General features: G+C 36.1%; 1 protein-coding gene across 4 annotated transcripts in view; it reads left to right on the forward strand.

Moving 5' to 3' along the window:
• PRDM5 (PR/SET domain 5) overlaps positions 1 to 19,258 on the forward strand; it is a 60,870-nt gene that overhangs the window by 32,214 nt on the left and 9,398 nt on the right. For all 4 annotated transcript variants that reach the window (XM_071753921.1, XM_071753922.1, XM_071753924.1 and 1 more), the window contains 4 exons: positions 1,194 to 1,287; positions 2,968 to 3,128; positions 4,008 to 4,101; positions 15,344 to 15,429. In XM_071753921.1, the coding sequence (XP_071610022.1) occupies positions 1,194 to 1,287; positions 2,968 to 3,128; positions 4,008 to 4,101; positions 15,344 to 15,429 (435 nt within the window). The remainder of the gene's footprint in view (positions 1 to 1,193; positions 1,288 to 2,967; positions 3,129 to 4,007; positions 4,102 to 15,343; positions 15,430 to 19,258) is intronic.

Here is a 19,258-nt window from a genome sequence, read left to right on the forward strand (position 1 = left end):
GTTGCACGTGCTCTAATGTTTTGGTACTCTTGTGTAGGTATGTAAGAGGACACTTATGTTAAAATCAATCTAGCTTCAAGGCCCTCAGTCTACATCTAAATTGTTATGCTGGTTTGCTCCCCACAGTCACTTTTTTTTCTCTATAGTTTAAGGGATAGCTATAAATATTGTGTGGTATTAGGAGGAGCAGCAGTAGATAATATAAATATGTACTATGCTAGTATTTACCCTTAATCTACAAAATATGCTCATTTACGCTGTTCTGTGGATATTCTAAAACACTGTCCATCCCTTTTTCCTTTTGGCACTGCAGCTTCTACTTAAGGTCCTTTGAGCTAATGGAATGTTTAGACACTGATGCTTTAAAAACTTGCTTTCCTTTGCAAAAATACTAGGAAATTTGGAAGATAATAAATAGTATTAGATAATTAACTGTCTACAGTGGGACAGTACTTAATAACATCAGGAAATAGGGAAAGTGCTTTGAAACTGACAAAAGAAGAATGAAGCCGGATGTTTCCCAAGCTTCAGAAATCTGCTTCAGCAACTGGCAGTTTGAGAGTTTTATCCAAGCTTAGTCTTTTGTTTTATTTATGACTTGAAGGCTGTTTCTTTGCCATGACAAATTTTTCAACAGTGAATAAAAATGGTAGGTTTGGGTTTTTTTTTAAATTTAGTTTATTTTTAATACAACAAGTTGAAACAATTACATGTAAGACTAGTCTCGTGATTTGAGAAATTTTATTTGTCAAATTTTAGATACTATCTTAAGATAATCAGAGCAGTTTTATATTCAGATGTAACTGAGATAAATGGATCTGTGTACATGTGTTTACTTTTAAAGCATTTGTTTGTATTAATAACTATTTAAGGCCAGTATTACTACTAATGAAATAATGCAACTGAGCTTATAGATTTTTTCCTGGTTATTCTATATTTTTGTTTCTCTTTACATGCACACCTTATGTAATGCTTCTGAGTATGGGCAAGGTAAATTTTTTCAGTACCTGCTATGCTGACTTTCAGGATTCTAGATAATGACTCAATGATTGTTTTAAGTCTCCACCCCCTGATGATTCAAATTGCTATGGTATTCCCTCCTGAATCCAATCTAGAAAATTAGCTATAATTACTGTAATGACAGCTAATTGATTTCCCTGAACCTTTCTTCTGACATGTTCTTTCATCTCCAGACCCATTCTGAAGAGAGACCGTTCCAGTGTGAGGAATGCAAAGCGTTGTTCCGAACCCCGTTCTCTCTACAAAGACATCTGTTAATCCATAACAGTAAGTGCTAAGTCAGAGAGGAAAATTAACTTCCTCAGTTCTTGCATATGACTGAGAAAACCACTGGCACCTTGCTCCAGTGTGCAACTGGCTATATTAAATACATATAAAGATTCCGCTCTAAGCCCAGAGAGTTAGTTTATCTTTTCAAATCACAGTAGAAGTGCAGCACTGGAAATTATAGGAGTTATAGCAAACAAAACTTTCAGATAAAAAGGATAAATCCTTCTGAAACTCGATAAATGTTGAGTCTTGTCTTTTACCATGATGAGATAATGTAAATTTATGGAAATGATACAAATATTTCTTGCTTCAAAAGACATGGCAATATGTTAAAATTTTCTCTGTTCTTGCATTTTTCCTCAGTTTTTTTTCAGACATGGAGTTATTAAAAGACACAGAAAGAAACAAATGACTACCTAAAAATAAATCCATGAAGCCTATAAGTTCCTAGAAGAAGAAACTTTTAAAAGAAATTGAATATTTTTTCTTTGAAGCAGTAGAAAATTGCATGTTACTTTAGTAAAAATAGTAATGACTTCACTTTTTCAGCAGTGTAGTCTCATGTTCCCAAGATGAAGACTAAAGTGATTTAACAGTTAGAAGCAGTATCAGTGTTAAACAACCATGTAACAGCATATTAAAGGCTGGGATGATTTTATTCTTTAATGAGCCATAGCAAAGTAAGTGCACCTCTACACATTAATCATTGCTACATTAGCAAAAGTAGTTTGTGTTTATATGAATCTATCATACTGATATGGATGAGAAGGCAGTGGATCAGACCTCTTCTGAAGAATAAGAAGTGGAGAATGGTCCTTAGATTATGGTGATATTTCTTGTGATGTAACAGGGAAGCTTTTTGACATATGGGCACCTTATCTCCACTTCAGACTGTGGATTTCTGAATGAACGCCATGTTGCAGAGGTTTAACTTGTAATTTTAATTGAGATGTTAGCAAATAGAAGAGGGTAGTCTCTTCTGCATTCATAGTAGAGGCAAAATGAAGGTTGATTACAGTGACTTCTCTGAAGAATCATGTGTCTTTTTTTTTTTTTATCTTGGAAGATGTATGCAGATTTTCAGAATACAATGTCTCCTTCCCTCTCCCAGCTAAATTATCGAATTGTAAAACCATTAGCAACATTACTCTGGACTCTACCATCACTTTCAGCCGCATTACCAGAGTTTGAGTAGTAATATCGCTGTAACACTTCATCTTTATCACATGAGTTTGCCACTATTGATGCAAATGAGATAGGTTACTCAAAGCAAGTATTTCTTATTGTGACACTGTGTTAAATTCAGGAAGCTGCCATTTAAGTTTCAAAAGATGAAGCCTATTTCATCTTTTGTTTGTTACTATAAAGAGAGTCTGTTACTGGAGATGCTGATAAAATCTGTGCTTTGTTTCACTGGAAGCCATTTTCACTCGTTACCATTTCCCCTATGGCTAGAGAGTTTCATCACATATTTCTCACTACATTGTTGTGATGATTACTTTCTACTTTCTTAGTTTTCCAATTACATTTTTACCTGATGTAATATTTCTTTTATTTCTGTTATCAGGACCCAGCTTAGCATTTGTCATTGTGGCTTTAATCTTTCTGAAACAATAAGCATCAGTGTATTTTCACAATAAATCTGGTATCTTTAAACTGTGTTTTTCTCTTTATAAGGTGAGAGAACCTTCAAGTGTGATCACTGTGATGCTACTTTCAAAAGAAAGGACACGTTAAATGTTCATATTCAAGTTGTACATGATGGGCATAAGAAATACAAGTGTGATCTCTGTGATAAAGCTTTTGTGACACCTTCAGTCCTGAAGAGTCATAAAAAAGTGAGTAGAATCTGTTCTATCCTTATTATTCCTTCTGTGTCCTTAGGTTTGTGACTAAACAAAGTCCGCAGATGCTTCTGCATTTTTGGCTTTTCAGTAGAAAGCTGTTATGGTGCTTAACATACTAAAATGCTTATTGCAATAGTGAGGCTGTTAGAGGCATGCAGAATTTGCAGAGGGTGTTTATGTATAAATCTAGTATAAGTAACCCACACATCAGGCATGTGGCAGGATGGGACTGTTTGCATTGCTCTAACCATGCTCCTTTCCACTGATCTCTGCTATGGAATTAGCACTAGTTTGGACTGAGATAAGGTTTATATTAAGGAAAGAAATGTGAGGAAAATAATTGACTCAAGAACAAGTCACCTGAGGAAAATACGCTCAGGTGTTGCCACCAAATGCCCATTAGGAGAGTTTGTTGAAAAACATCATATATTATTTGCCATAAAGTATGAGTGTAAAGTTTCAATAATAAAACTGACTGTAACTGAGTAACTTGGTACAATATTTTAAGCACGCTACTATGGTGAGTATTGTGCATTACAACCCAAAATTATATTTAAAACTGAGTTAAAATATGTAAAGGTCTTGCCTATCCTACTGTGTTGCAAGGACAAAGGTTAACTGGGCATTTTGAATAGTAACTATTTAGGAAATAGTAAGCTTAAGAATGAAAGAGCCAGTTTATTTTGCTATTAATAATGGGATTTGTTTAGAAATTCTAGGGGAAAATTGAAAGAACATCTATATCTAAGTCCTTGGAATATCTTCCTGATATTGTATAAACTATAATTGAGACAATAATGGTCAGTGTCAATAAAGTTAAAAAGCTATGCTGAAGCTCTCATCTGTACTCTTTCTCTGTAACCCATGTAGACTCACACAGGAGAAAAAGAGAAAATTTGCCCATATTGCGGACAGAAGTTTGCAAGCAACGGAACACTGAGAGTTCATATTCGAAGCCATACAGGTACATTGTTGTTTATTGTGATGAACGAAGAAGTCTTACTAAATATATAAGTAACTATAAATATGTCCACAGTTAGTTTATCTACAAATGGAAATACATTTTACAGGTAGGCCTAACACAGCGTCTTTTTCAGATATTTTACCTTCTTAATCCGTAATACCAGAATCTTTTCTGTAATTATGTATGAATATGTCTGTATCTATCTATCTATCTATCTATCTATCTATCTATCTATCTATCTATCTATCTCAGTAGTTATATGAATATGAGTTCATTCCTTTCTGTGGCTGCTAAAGTGTTTTGAAACCCTGATTTCATAATAATATAATTTCTGACCTTATCATAACCTATATGTTACCCAAATTAGAATGTTCTACCTAGAGTATGTTTTAACTCAAACTTTATTTTCTGTTGCAACATCTGACTCATTCTGATGGTCTCCTAATGTTCCTGGCTCTAAGTTAGTCACTTGCATTGCTGTTTCCCTATCATGCTATGTATGTGCTTCTTTTAATACACTGAAAATATATTATTTATGTTGTCATGCTTTTAAGTTTCAATTTATGAGCTTATGCTTTCATTCACATAAGCGGCAGGCAACTGAAAGGGTTTTTTTGTGATAGTGTTTCCAACATAGGTTTGCCTTTGGCAGACAAAGCATCAGTTAACAAATAGCCTTCCTATGACATTCCATTCATGTTTTATAAGTAAATTTGGTTTTCACAGAAATGACAGAACTGCTGTTTTTAATTGTTTTGGTATCTACTATGTTTGGGAAAGTCTTAATCACTTCAGCTTGTCAAGACCACCTTAATATTACTAGATTTCAATATCTAGTGATTTTTTGGTCTTAACTGCTACAGGCAGTAGAAAATTTTTGTCCTGGCCCTGCAGTCAGGATAAGAGGCTGAAACTAACTTATCTCCATGTTTAGAAAATGTATCCCTCCTAGCAGCTGCATAAATGAGATATGTATAAGCCTCTGTATATGCATTCTGCTCAGGTGGTTTGCATATACTGTATACTCATAGAAAGAACAGGCCCTGAAGGTCAAAGCTGCCGATCCTCAGAATTGCAGTGCAGAAGTTCTCTCCATCCTTTCTGTTTATTCTTGTTCTTTCTTTTACAACTCCGTGTTATCAATTCTGTTCAAAGCCGTTCTTACAAAATCTCAGGTGTCCTGACTTTCTCTTCAGTCTTCTGTACCAGAAGCTCTTCCTTTTTTGACTTTCTGGAGATGCAAAGAAAAGGAAAAAAGAAACTCCAACACTCATAGAGCATGTGGTATGAGGATTTAGGGAACCCTGGATCTGTGGTGTTTGGAAAGACCAATGACTTACCCACCTGGGCTGTACTTTAATAAATCATGTAGACAGGAATAAAAGGAAGCAGTCTAATAGTACTGTTAGTCACTTAGCACATCAGTTCAGCTTCTTGGAATATGACTGCCACACTTTCTAATCTGTGTTAATTTATTTCAAGAAGTTATTTTGGTGTTTTAATTATGTATAATTCTTTACCTTGCCATCCTGTGAGGAACTACATTACCTTTTAGTCTTCTGATATTTTGGCAAACTAGACTCTCATGAAAACTAGGACTTTTTTTCCCAGTGCTTAAAGGAATATCAAAATGTTACTGTAATTCGTCATTAAAATCTCTGAATTCACATTCCATTTTTTTTTTTGAGGGCAAGTGTGCTTTATTGCCTTTAGTAGATGGTGTTCTGTTTTATTTTTTTCTTATTTCACGGGCCCTTTCCTTAAGCTTTAGATACTTTTTCAATGTACTATTGATGTTATACTCAGTTTGCACAGAGTGGAAAGACCCTAGTTTTTCAAGTTGATAGTGCAGCTAGCTCTTGGAAAAATGCTTTATAGCTATACGAATGAAAATGCTTTTCACACGTGTGCTGCTACCAATTATGTTTAATGTTTTGGTTCTCTCAAGCAGGCTTTCTTAAATTTAGGAGTTAGGCTAAGGTGAGTTTCATGAAACCACGCACCAGACCTTTAACCTTGACTAAAGGGATGTGCAAAATTTGTAGCCACTATTGCACGAGGAACAGTAAACTATGATATTTTGAGGGTACTTGAAGTAGAAAGGCACTGAAGATTTGCAGTACATTTGTAGATTAAATATGGTGGATTCCTTGCCAGGAAATGATATAGGTTAGAGTTATGGCAATATGTAGTGCAAAAACAATTTATGAAAGAACAGCACCAAAGAAGGAGGGAAATTTCTAAAGCCTCTTTCTTTACCTAAAAAACCTAGAAGCAGTCATTTTAAAGAGAGTTATTAGTTCCAGAAAGATACCTTGCTAAAATAAGTTATAATGACCTGTGATAAATAAACTGATACTGTTCTCTTCCAGTTTAGCTGCTATTGTTTCTATCACATTTTTGGTGGAGAATTTTGTGCTTCACAACCTCCACTGTGAGAATCAACTGAAATACATTTTCAAGGTTGGTTTTTTTATGTCATCCCATTATGATTCCTGACCATTTCTTTGTGAAGTGAAATGTGAAAGAAGAAAAATAGAAGGAGAGAGGGGAGTTATGACTAAGTTTGACTTGCAGTTTTAAAAAAATATCTAAGTTATGTCAAAATGCCTTTTGTGAGGTTTAGTGAGGAAGTGCCATAGTTAGGTTCTGGAGAGGTGGTTTTGGCAATAAAGTTCACCGTGTTGTGAAAATCCTTGACAATTTTCAGGGATTTTTTTGAGTACTACAATGTTTTCAGTTTATCAAACAAAGGAGACATAAGTGTATCTTATTTAGGTTTGAGTGTTTTTTTTCTGAACATTGCAGTGTTGAATACTGTGTGCTTTTAGTATCTGTTAAATTCTGTAATTTCAAATTAATTCAGAGCTGTGCCCTTCAAAGCCCTCAGAGAATCACTTTTCATTCTGAGCTAGAAGTGAAACAATCAGACACTGTCCATCTTCAAGAGTTGATTTGTCTTTTTGAATAAGCCTTCAGCTGTGGTGAAGCTTTTGGTGCAAATAAGCAGTATACCCTAAGTGTAAATATTGCTAAGACGTTTGTGTCGTAGTGATTACAGCTGACTAGGTTTGAGGTCTTTGTGCAGATGCTTGCCTTATCACATTTTCTATGCACATGTTCAGCTAGGTTTAGTTTTATTAGTTACTTTGGATTAAGAGGTTTTGCTTGGTGTTTACAAAATAAATCCAGGCAGAGTTCTTTTGAAGAGAATTTCTCCCCTCTTTTATTTTAGAGTAAAACTTTGCAAATGAACCCTAACAGTACTTGGCCTTTTGCAGAAGGTTTGGGGTGAGTGAAGATGTCTGTATGTGCATGTATAGAGGGAAGGGGTTGATGTTTGCGTCTGAACCGAGCATATTGCTCTGTAATTCATCATCTGGATTTCCAGCCTTGGTATGACAGAGATAGCACTCTGTGGGTCAGCTGAAACACTATAGCACATTCTCCCTCTGCTTGGTTTATGACTTCTTAGGGTCAGAGGGAGCTAGGGTTAATTCAGCAAAAGAATCCTCTGACTGTGATATAAATTCCTTGGCTTGTTCATAAATTGCAGAAGAAATTCTATGGTTTGCTTCTGGGCTTGAAAACTGGGGGACAGGAGGTTAATTACTTCCCAAAAGTTTCAAGCAACTTTGCATTAATAGTGACTGGCTGTGGTTTGTGCAGGTTTGCAGTTGTCTTACAGGTATTTAAATGTTCTAATTGCTGAATGTGTGTGTCTGTATTTGTATGGGCCTATGTATATATATATAAAGATATACACAAATACATTTTATCGGTGATATTTTTACTGTTGCTTTCCTAATTACTTGTATCCTAATGCCCTCCACACTTGAGATGTAGAACATTGAGTTGTGAAACAATGAAAGTTGTTGCTCTGGTTGTTTATATTTGCTGATAAATTTTTTTTTTTTAGTTAAGTGAATTGAGTGTCTTAAATGTACTTCTGGCCTTGGTGCACTTTGTTACATAGGGACTGGTGAGGGACTGCTTGTGACCCTACAAGTCTTCCAGAAAATGCTTACACATGCAAATGTATGTTAAGCATAGCATTATTTTGCTTTTTACATCACATTTAGTCAAAGTCCGCATAAAAAGCCAAGTGTGATATCTATGAGTTTACATCTGTCCTAAATGTTTCCTGAAAAGATTATTGAATCATAGAATCATAAAATCAGCCAGGTTAGAAAGCACCTCTGAGATCCTCAAGTCCAGCCCTTCATCCACTACCACTGTCGTTACTAGACCATGGCACTGAGTGCCACATTCAGTCTCTTCTTAAAAACTTCCAGGGATGGAGGATCCACCACCTCCCTGGGCAGCCCATTCCAATGTCTGATTGCCCTCTCTGTAAAGAATTTCTTCCTAATATCTAGCCTAAACCTCCCCTTGCAGAATTGTTTCTATTCTACACTTCTTAGAAGCTGTGACCTAATGTGGAATTTTCATGTTATATTGTCTGGTATGTGGAAAACATGGCTTTTGTTTCATAAGTGTGAGTTGAGAAAGCTCTTTGTTGTAAAATTTTGCATGTTTAAGGGTTGAAAATTGGGTAGACCAGAACTTTGTATAAGTCAGATCACTGTTTTTTATTGTCTAGTCTGCATTAAGGCTAAGCCAGGTGTTTTAAAGAGAGCAGCTAGCTATTGCAGTTGGCCAGGCTTCGTGATTACTCTTCTGTTATTTTCCCTTCATAGAATCCTGGATTAAAATTATAATAATGCTTAAGAGACCTAGGATATTAAATGCTTTTGAAAATGCTACTTGGTATCTAGAAAACTGCTACCTGAGAAGAGATTTATTATTTTGAAGAAATGTTTCTCTTCTAAAGAGCCATTTGACATCAAGTAAAACAGCAAGGAGGTGACATTTACTAAATATTTTCTTAAAGTGTGAATATTTATCTTCAATCAGTAATTGGTTTTCTGGCATTTTCCTGAGTTCCTATTTACCTTAATTTTTAATTCCTAATGAAATTCCTTTCATGTGGAAGCAATGTAGCTTTTTTAATCTTGGGTTTCTTTGCCTATGTGTGCATATTTGTGTAATGGAATAGCTGAGTTCTACATTTTACACAAACTTTTATTTCATGGGAGCACCGTTTCATAGAGAGCAACAGCAGCTGAGGATAAATGTGTAAAGTTGTCAGGTACTGTATATGAACAGATAGTATTCTGAAGCATATGTCACAAATCAGAATTTTAACCTTTTGCTCATCCTTACTTGCTGTTGAACTCTGTCATCACCTCAGATTATCTCTGACTGAAAAAGCCACTTTGCAATTCCCATCCTGGGCTGCCCTGTTTATCACCTGGTGTGGAGTGTTGCATGCGTGATCCAGATGGCCCTTGGACTTGAAATTCCTTCCCAGGTGGACTGCCTTCTTTCCACCACAGCTGGGTAATGGTGGAGTCTCAATTCTTCCCCTCTTCTCTACTCCAGCGTTAAGTTTGGCCTTTAAAAAGGATCCTTCACCATAACAGTTCTAAAATTTGACACTTTAAAATAATACACTCTTTGACACTTCAAAATAATACACTCTATTTTTTTTTTAAGAAATAATTTTCTAATCCTTATAATAAGTAGTTCACCGTCAGAGAAGAAGCTATATTTAGAAGATGGTAAACGTTCTATAGAAGATTCCAAAGGACAACATTGTCATATTTATTAGTTATTTTTTAAAAAGAAAATAGAAGAAAACAATTCCTTTTAATTTACATTCACTGTGCATGATCAGTGCAGTCTGTCTTCAGTCTTTTTCTGGTGGCTGTGTTGACCTAGACCAGTCGTGCTGAGTACTCCCAACTGATCAAGCAATGAAATACTAAAAAGTATAGAAACCCATCTTGCTCTTGCTAATTTAGCTGCATAATTCAAATTCTTTGGTTTTAGTACAGCAATTTAGCTCCATAAAGAGCATATACAAATACACTCCATTTGTATATGGAGGCTGACATACATATCCAAGAACTGTATGCAACCGACCAAGCAAGCTGCATGGGAGAGTAAATGACTCTAAATTTACAGAATGAAATAGAAGTAATGCCTGAATAGGGTTTGAAAGAACTCTGTGAGGCTGCTTCCAAAACTGAATGTAGTAATTCGTCATATCAATGCATACTTCTAGAATGTGGTTGACTGTTTTCTCTGTACTCCTGTTTCTTTTTTTGGTTTTCTGGTCTCTTTTACAGTCTCTTTAGATTAGGACTGTTTCTGCATTGCATGTTTCATTTGTCTCATTTGATGGGAATGTGTTTGTCACTGATAAAGTACATATTTAGTTGATCTTACTTTAGGTCATTGCTTCAAAGTAATCACTAATGTTGGTGTTTATATCTGGTTTCTTCCTGATTTTGTAACTTTTTTTTTGTGGCTAAACTGACATCAGGGAATGCAAAATACCATTTGAAAAGAGCAACACATTACTAATTTTAATGATTGTGTCTCAAAGTCTGTATTAAATGCGTAGCTGTAGCCACTTCAAGAACTAATGTGTATTGGTTTTGTTTCTTTATTGTCTTGTTCCCAAGGGTGTCTGAGTTTTTGAAATCTAGGTGCTAAAAACTCACAGTAAATACTGCCTTTTACTGTCTCACAGGAACCTGCCCATCCCAAGTTGAATGGGAATAGAAGAACCTGATGTTTAATTTTTTATGCTACATAAAGGTCCAGTAGATGTAGAGCTAGAGATGACCACACTTAAGGAAAAGAAGATATCAGTTCTATCCTGACATGTTTTTGGATCAAAATCCCATATGGTTCTCAATCATGGAATTGTTTTTTGTAATCCTTGTATTAGGGTTAAATTTATTTTTATTATGTTAAAAGCTTTGGTTTTGTTCGTAGAAAATCTGGAAGTAGAATGTCTAGACTATGAATTATAGTAAATCCACTGCACTTTATCCAAGGATTATTTATTTGCGGTTATTTGTACAGAAATGCCAATAATGTTTTGAGCAGTTTGTTCTTTGACAGCAGGGACATGACAGTCAGCTGTAACTTGAGTGTAAACATCTCCTTTATTATGTCCCTCTTACTTGATTGTTTTGCTGTTTTAATGGTAGCAATTGTTCTTAGTCATTGTTGCGTTCACAGCATTACTTCTGGGCATGTTGACTGAACAGGTTGTCAAATTAAGATATGTCTAATAACACCTACTGGATTTTGATACAGTATTTTAGAAGAAAGCCTGGTGTCTTCATTAAAAGTGTGGACCATTGTGTCATTTGTGGCTTAGTGGCAGAGTTACGAACAGTAACATAGAAGGTCAAGACTTTGTTCAGATATTTTCCAAATATGAAGTGTTAGGATTAAGGTTCAGTAGTATGCTTAGAAATTAAAATATTTTTTCCATCCAAGATTTTTCTTATAAATAAAATTTAAAAAATCACCAACAAACTCGCTAATCATCCAACTTCAATTTGTGGAAGAATACCTTTGAAAATTTACTGTTGACAGAGATGAAAAGTAATAATTACAGTAATAAAACAGTGCACTGATTTACTTCAGTATGATACTCCTAGTATGGCTTTATCATTGCCTCCGAATAGAAAGGTCTTTCTAGATTTTATATATTTGTAAATAAAAATACATTTCTATAAACACTCAGCTTGTAAATTATGTAATAATTAATCTGCATCAGCAGCTTTGCATAAGGTGCACCTTCTCTTAACACCATATCTCATTGGCATGCTGCTCGCAGTTAAACCAAGAATCTGTAGTTTGTCATAGAGGAAATAGCTTTCTTTCATTTTGATGCTTACTAACTCCTTTTTGCCAGGGTGAGAGAAATAGCAATACAAGACTTGCAACACTGTTTCTTTCGCTTCTCTTAGTCATTCTGACTTTTAATCTCTTTGTAAGAGATCCATGTTCTTTGCTTGATTGGGGATGACTGTGAAAGCTCTAATAAACAATGTCACCTTCCCAGGAGCTAGGAACTAGCTCTCCAGTTTTTCTTGGTAACAATTCTAAATTTTGTTAATCACAAAACCTACTCATTTGTGTACACTAACAATAGTTCCGTATCAAACATTGCACTTCAGCAAACCCTCGTGTGGGAGGAATATACTTGGCATTCATGATTTCATTTTATTTCTTCTTTGTTGTCATTTTATGCTGTTTGTGTTTCACAGTATTAGAGAAAGGATCCACTGCTCCTGTTTGTCTTAAAGGATTTAAAGCGGGAGAGGCTGCGTAAAACTTCTCTTGGAGAACACGTGCTTCCCCAGTAGTCTCATTATCTTATCGGTACCTTTCTTGTGAGCAACTGACTGGTAGCATGAATAATGTTTGAATCCCATTCCGAAGCAAGGAGGGAAGTTAATTTTTACCCGAGCTTGAGAAGAAGGAAAAGTAGAATAAGTAGGATTGTAATAATCTTGCCAAAATCTGCTCTCCATAAATTCAGACACCTATTCTGAATTAGTTTCCTAAATTCCTGATACAGAACACAGATGAAAGGATTCACTGATGGCAGGCAGTTAATGCAGTTCTTAAGTTAGGCCCTTTCCAGAGAGCAGTTCATGCTAACTTTCTTTTATCTATAATATCACTGGGATTCAGAACAGTTGGTTAAAAATAGACATTATATTTTCCCATGGCTGATGTCAAATGAGGGGAATCTTACTCCTGTTCATAAATGAAATAATTTTAAAATACAAGTTATTTTTTATTTAAAACTGTTGTAAATACCCATCTGTTTCCTGCACAGTGGCACAAAATAATCTTTGGACTGGTTACACAGAGACTGGGAAATTTATTTTGAGGAACTTGGCTGTTGCAAGTACAGATTTGTTTTAAGTGGCCCACATTTAATTTTGTGAAATCCTAAAACTCTTTGAGGTAGAAGTTACATATTTAAAAGATGTGTAACAGGAGAAAAAGTTGCTTATGTAAGTGTAAGGGCGTTTATATATTTTGGGCACACGGATTACAAAGATTAGGCAAAAGAAAAAAACAAAAAATAAGAGCAACAGTAAAATTACTTGAGGTCATCTTTAAAGTTGTTTTGCTGAGCATTATTAATGACATAAGTGCGTGAGAAGTCATTTATATAATTTAGAAAAATAGGGTGTCACCAGGCACTAATGCTAAGGCAGAGCTCGCAGTCTGTGTTATATAATGAACTCGATTTTTGGAACAATGAAGATTTTTGAAAATTTAAAGTAGGTAACAGCTGCTTGAAGCTGGTCTTTTTTTTCACGTGCATCATATTGTTATAAAGTCATACTGTTGCCCTCTACTGGCATCTGCTGAAGACTCTTTAGGTCTTCCCCACGTACCATGGTCTCCATAGTCAATTTCTGAAGGACACGACCTATTTCAGGCAAACTCAAAACCGTCCTTTGAAAACAAAAGTCTTTCTCTTAAAAGACTCAGGAATGGGGGAGACAGGGAGGAGGTGTGCGACTCCTTCATGTCAATGCTCGTCTGCTTACAAACTGCTGAAAGCTTTAACTCCTACATTCAAAAGCAATAAAATATAAAAATGTCAGCTGAATTAATTATATATTTGAGTACTGACAGCTGTTGAAGTGTTTGAATTTTAGAGGCGTGGATTATAAAGACACTGGGGGTCATGAGAGAAAGTGTATTTCAGACTGCTCAATGAAAACACAGATACAGCACAGTGATGGTTGTCATCATCCTAAAAAAAAAAAAAAAAAAGGCTTGTTTGTATTTCAGAAATACTTTGGAACACACTGTTTTGCTGCTGTCGTTCACACAGTTACCTAAACAGTAATTAAAGACAGAAAGTAACAGAGTAGTCTATCTCCTAAATAGTGGATTTTTTTAATCCCCTGAAATCGTATAATCTCAGTTGCCCTCAAACCTCTGCACAACCTGTGACTATGTGGAGATTTTATGTACAACAGTGGCTGTCAGCTGTACTGTATTCACAGTCTGTTTTTCTGAACCTGTTTCCATTGTTAATACTTTTTGTCATCGTTTGACATCTTGTTCCAAGAAAGCAAGCATCCATTATCTTCCCTCTGAGCAATCATGGGTAAACTCTTCATCTGGAGAAAAGCTGAGAAGAGAGATGAGGCTTCCTTCCTCCAAATCAAGATGAATATCCCTGTTATTAGAGACACTGGAGCTTTAAATGCTTGTCTCTCTGATCTCTGGCATATCACTAAAATATGTCTCTTTTTTTTAAGAACTGAGAAATGTAATTAATCTTACCTATTTTCCAGTATGATGGTTAATAAATGTTTGACGTTTGGACTATGTCAAATCTTTATGTATGGAAAAAGTTGTTCATGAGCAAGAACCCATGCATTGACTTAGTAGAATAGGCTTTGCTTTGCTTCTGTTTTCAAATAAAGGGTTGTTGCACCTTCAGCATTATGATTGTGTTGAAAAAATTCCATTTTGTTAATAGAAAAGTAGTGTCTGAATTTTTCACGCTGCTGTTTATACACTAGAAAAAAAATGTGTATTTGTTTCTAAAGTGTTGTGTGCAGAAAGAGGAGGCAAGAGACCCAGACTCCTGTGCATTGCCCAAGGAGTTAAATATTGAAATGCCCTTAGGGAATTATAAAGCTTTATCACTTCTTCCAAATTATGGAGGTACCTTAGAAACCCTTCACTCTGATTCTGAATAGCTCAGTATCCCTGTTACACTAATGTGAGTTTGGGAAAATTAATGCTATATTACACCAGTTTAATGAAGCATTAAACTAAATACCTTTAAGAAACGGGATGTTGCAAAGGGGACGCTGAGATCCACTTCAGTCATAAATTGCAACACAAAAATTTCACAAGCTTTTGATTAACTAGCTTGTAACACAGTTCAGATAGAGCATTAAAAAAGAGTAGATTTTGTATTTCATTGGTATTCTGACATCCAGAGGGCTCTAGTAATGACCAAATGTGAAACAGAAGAAATGTTTGGGAGCAGTTAATACCTAACCGTAAAAGCGACCATGAGTAAGTCTCTGTAGAATGTGGCAGTTGATCTGTTTTTCTTGCCTTCATTCCTAAGGCTCTCTATGTGTATTCATATATTCCTAGAACAAAATCAAGCAGCAAGGAGGAATATTTTGATTGAGTCTTGCATCCTGCTCCATTGGACCTTTGTTTGTAATTTTCCTAATGCTTAGATCACTTTTTGTTTGAACTAAGTGTGAAGACAAGGTCAAAAAAAACCCAAACCAAAAGTACTTCAGTTTTAAAATAATGGTGCTGTAGGGCATTCCTGTACTGCTCCTTCTAATGCTTTCCCTGTTTTCAGGTGAGCGTCCGTACCAGTGTCCTTACTGTGACAAAGCTTTCAGCAAGAATGATGGATTGAAGATGCATATTCGCACCCACACAAGGGTAAGTCCTACACAAGGGTTAAGTGCAGCTTAGTTTTTATGGTTCCTTGAGGATTGTCCATGAATCATGTGACAAAAAGTAAATAGTTACTGTTTTTGTAGAGATTAGGCTATACCAACCAAGATATTTTATGCTTACTGAAATAAAGGGAAAAGATTTAAGTAATTATCTGTTAAATTCTAATTATGACTCTCTCTCTGTGTTCCAATTTTTTCTGTGTTTGTTTTCATGTGTTGAAATAAACAGTATTAATTTCTTCCTTTACACTGAGGTTATTTATAGATATAAACTAACGTTTGTGATGGTTTACTGAGCAAACAATTTTGTAAGGGCTTCCCTGTTCTTGAAATTTCAGTATTCAGTGCTTTGATTCTTACATTCTCCTTAAAATCCAGTCACTGTGGGATTTGTAGAGATTGTGACCTACTGATGACAAATATTAAGCTGCAAAATGACTTTAACTTCTATTTAACTAAAGGCAAAATAAAAGACAATTGCAGATGTCTCCAAGATTACTTCTGAACCTTGAGTCTCAGCACAAAGGTTCCCACTTTTTCTTAAAAAGCCTAGTTGTGTGTGTTTATTTACTAGAGGACAAATGATAGATTTTGGCCCCACTCAGCCTTTAAGGCCTTTGACACTGGCTCCCATAGGGTTCTCCCAGAGAAGCTAGCAGCTCATGGCATAGACAGGTGTACTCTGCTAGTTTAAAACCTGGCTGGATGGCCAAGACCAGAGGGTTGGGGTGAATGAAGTTAAATCCAGTTGGTGGCTGGTTACAAGTGGTGTTCCCAAGGGCTCAGTTTTAGGATCAGTCTTGTTTGTTCTATATGCGTGATCTGGATGAGGTGATTGAGTGCACCCTCAGTAAGTTTGTAGATGATACTAAGTTGGTTGGGAGAGTTCATCTGCCTGAGGATAGGAAGTCTCTGCAGTGGCACCTGGACAGACTGGATCAATGGGCCAAGGTCAAAAGTATGAGGCTCAGCCAGGCCAAGTGTTGGGTCCTGCATTTCAGTCAAAACAACCTCAGGCAATATTACAGATTCGGGGAAGAGGGGAGCCCCTGATGAGACTGCACTTCAAATACTGGGTTCCGTTTGGGGCCCTTGACTACAAGATGGACATTGAATTTCTGAAGCATGTCCAAAGAGCAACAAAGGTGTTGAAGGGTCTGGAACACAAGTTCTATGAGGAACAGCTGAGGGAACTGGAGTTGTTTAGTCTAAAGAGGAGGCTGAGGGGAAACCTTATCGTTCTCTATAGCTCCCTGAAAGGATGTTTTACTGAGGTGGGGGTTGGTCTCTTCTCCCATGCATCTGGTGATAGAATGAGAGGAAATAGACTCAAATGCACCAGGGAAGGTTCATATTAGGTATTAAAATAAATTTATTTACTGAAAGAGTGGTCAGGCTCTGGAAAAGGCTGCCCAGGGAAGTGGTGGTGGTGGTCGAACAATGTGTGGATGTAGCACTTGAGGACCTGTTTTATTTGGCTGGTGATATTCGTCTTGATGATCTTGGAGGTCTTTTCCAACCTTAATAATTCTATGATTCAGCCAGCAAATCAATGAAAAGCTGTTTTCAAACAGACTGGTGTGTATTCCCTTAGTAAAAGGAGGTCTCCAGGTGAAGTTAAGCTGGTCTAGTATTCCACATACCTCTGCCTCCTCATCCACCATGAGAAAAAAAAAGGTCGAAGTAAACTGTAGTTTTTACTAGTAACCCCATGGCAGCTGCTAGTGCTGACAGCCTTGAAGCTAAACCAATGAAGTTCCTTATCTATTAGGAAAGAGAGGACGATTGTTAAGTTAGTAGTCTCTATATGCAAATCTCTGCACAGAATAGCTTTCTAAATAAGTAAGGACAAGATCAAAGCTGTTTAGTTTTCTACCATTCTACGCAAGTCTTGAAGGCCATAGTTTTAGCTCATGTACCCCAAACTTCAGTTTTTTGTACAGTGCTTCATGGTGGTTCACTGGTAGCAGGCTAGTCCCATATGCTTAGTTGTTTCTCCTTCTTTCCAGCTGTTTAATTACTGTAAGAAGTGCTCTAAAATCTTTTCTTTTGTTACTGTACCCCACTGCTGTTTTTCACACAAGGGGAGAAATTTTGTTACCTTATATGTTTGACATACCTGTGAGTGGGAGGAGTGGTAAGCAAGATCAGCTCTGAAACAGTGCCAAGTTTAATTTTTTCCTGATTGTCTTACAGTTTGAGTAAAAACAACCACAGCTTCTATCGAAATAAAAAAATCCCCCCAAAATAAAAATAGGCTTTTAGAACCTATAGTGATGTATCTCTGTTGACTGTAGTGATTTACACTTAATGGTGATTTCTTCCCAAATATTTGCTTGTGAGTGAGGTTAGAGAACTTTACAAACTTAGAGCTTCTAAGCAATAAAGATTAAATTAACTGGTAACAGTTATTTAGCAGTGTTGCACATCCTGCAGTCTTAGAAAATGTAGTACCTGTGGAGGAAAGCTCTATAATTTTTCTTGATAGTTGTATGTTTTTTTGATAGTTGCATCAGTTCTGACTACTACACAGTTCAGATGAAAAATACTATGTTAACTATTAAAAAAAAAGGTCATTTAAAAGTAGAGATTTTTAGTTGCACCAAATGGAGAACTTAGTTGCTCTTCTGCTGAGTCTGCTTTGTAGTGATGTTTCTTCTTCTTAGGTATGCTCCAAAATATAATTATCACATTAGTAGAAAATTTGCTAAATTGTTTGGCTGCTTGCTACTGCCTCTTCTGTGTCACTTCTTGCTTACCTGTATTCCCATACATCATCATATTTTGCTGCTTATATGTAAGAAAAAAAAAGAAATTTGAAACTTATAGGCTGGTATCAAAACAAACTGAGGTCATCAGGAGAGAGAGCACCTGCTATGTAGTTCAGCCCCAGGTACAGGCTAAACGTAGGCAGGCTAATAGTCTAGCTTATTTGCATATAGTAATAGTTGAATTTCCAGCTTTAAGCATTTCAGATCTTTAACCAAGAGCAATGTAAGTGAATGCTCAGAGTCCCATTGTAGCACCTCTAGTGCTCAGTTCAGTCATGTTCTAATTCTTCCATCTGGAAATGCGAGACCATGTGCGTGCTAAGGAGTAGTACAGTGCAGTAGTATGTCATGGTATATAAGGTGAGAGAGTTGGTGCTGAGGACTTGAATTTATCTTGTATATGTTTCAAGGATTTTACTGCAGGCTGTGTATAGTCTGGTCCTATGGAATGAATGCATAATAGCACTCCCTGAAATGCATTAAACTTCCTGCTTTAATTTTGTCCTAAAGGAATCCAGGTCATGCAGTCCAAGACACTTTGGAAGTGTGCACCAAAGCACAGCAGCAGGGGACATTTGGGAAGTGTGCTTCAAAAGCACACACCTGATATGAATGATATGAAATACACACCTGATAATTAAGGGAGGTGTATTCAAACTGCAGTAGGTAGGAACTTTTCTAGTGAAGAGAGATTATACTTGCAAAGAAATAGCTCGAAACCCCTCAGCATGATACTAATTGTTCTGTGATCCTGGGCCATTTAAACAAAGACAAAATGTAAAGATTAGGAAATAAAAATGTAATGTATTTGCCAATTTTTGTCACTTTTAAGAAAAAAAAAAATCCAGGAAATTGTACTTCAGGAATTTGATGTGTTGACTTTTAAAAGATTGTAAGGTTGTTACATAGTTCTTTTCTTACCCTGCCCTATACATAAATTTTATTTTGAAATTTATTCTTGCATGGAAAGTAATTATTCAAAGAATAACGTCCAACTCCAGAAGTGTTTTTCTGTGTGTGTGTCAGCTTATGCCTGGCGAT

This window comes from Heliangelus exortis, chromosome 10, assembly GCF_036169615.1.
Source record: "Heliangelus exortis chromosome 10, bHelExo1.hap1, whole genome shotgun sequence".
NCBI lineage: Eukaryota > Metazoa > Chordata > Aves > Apodiformes > Trochilidae > Heliangelus > Heliangelus exortis.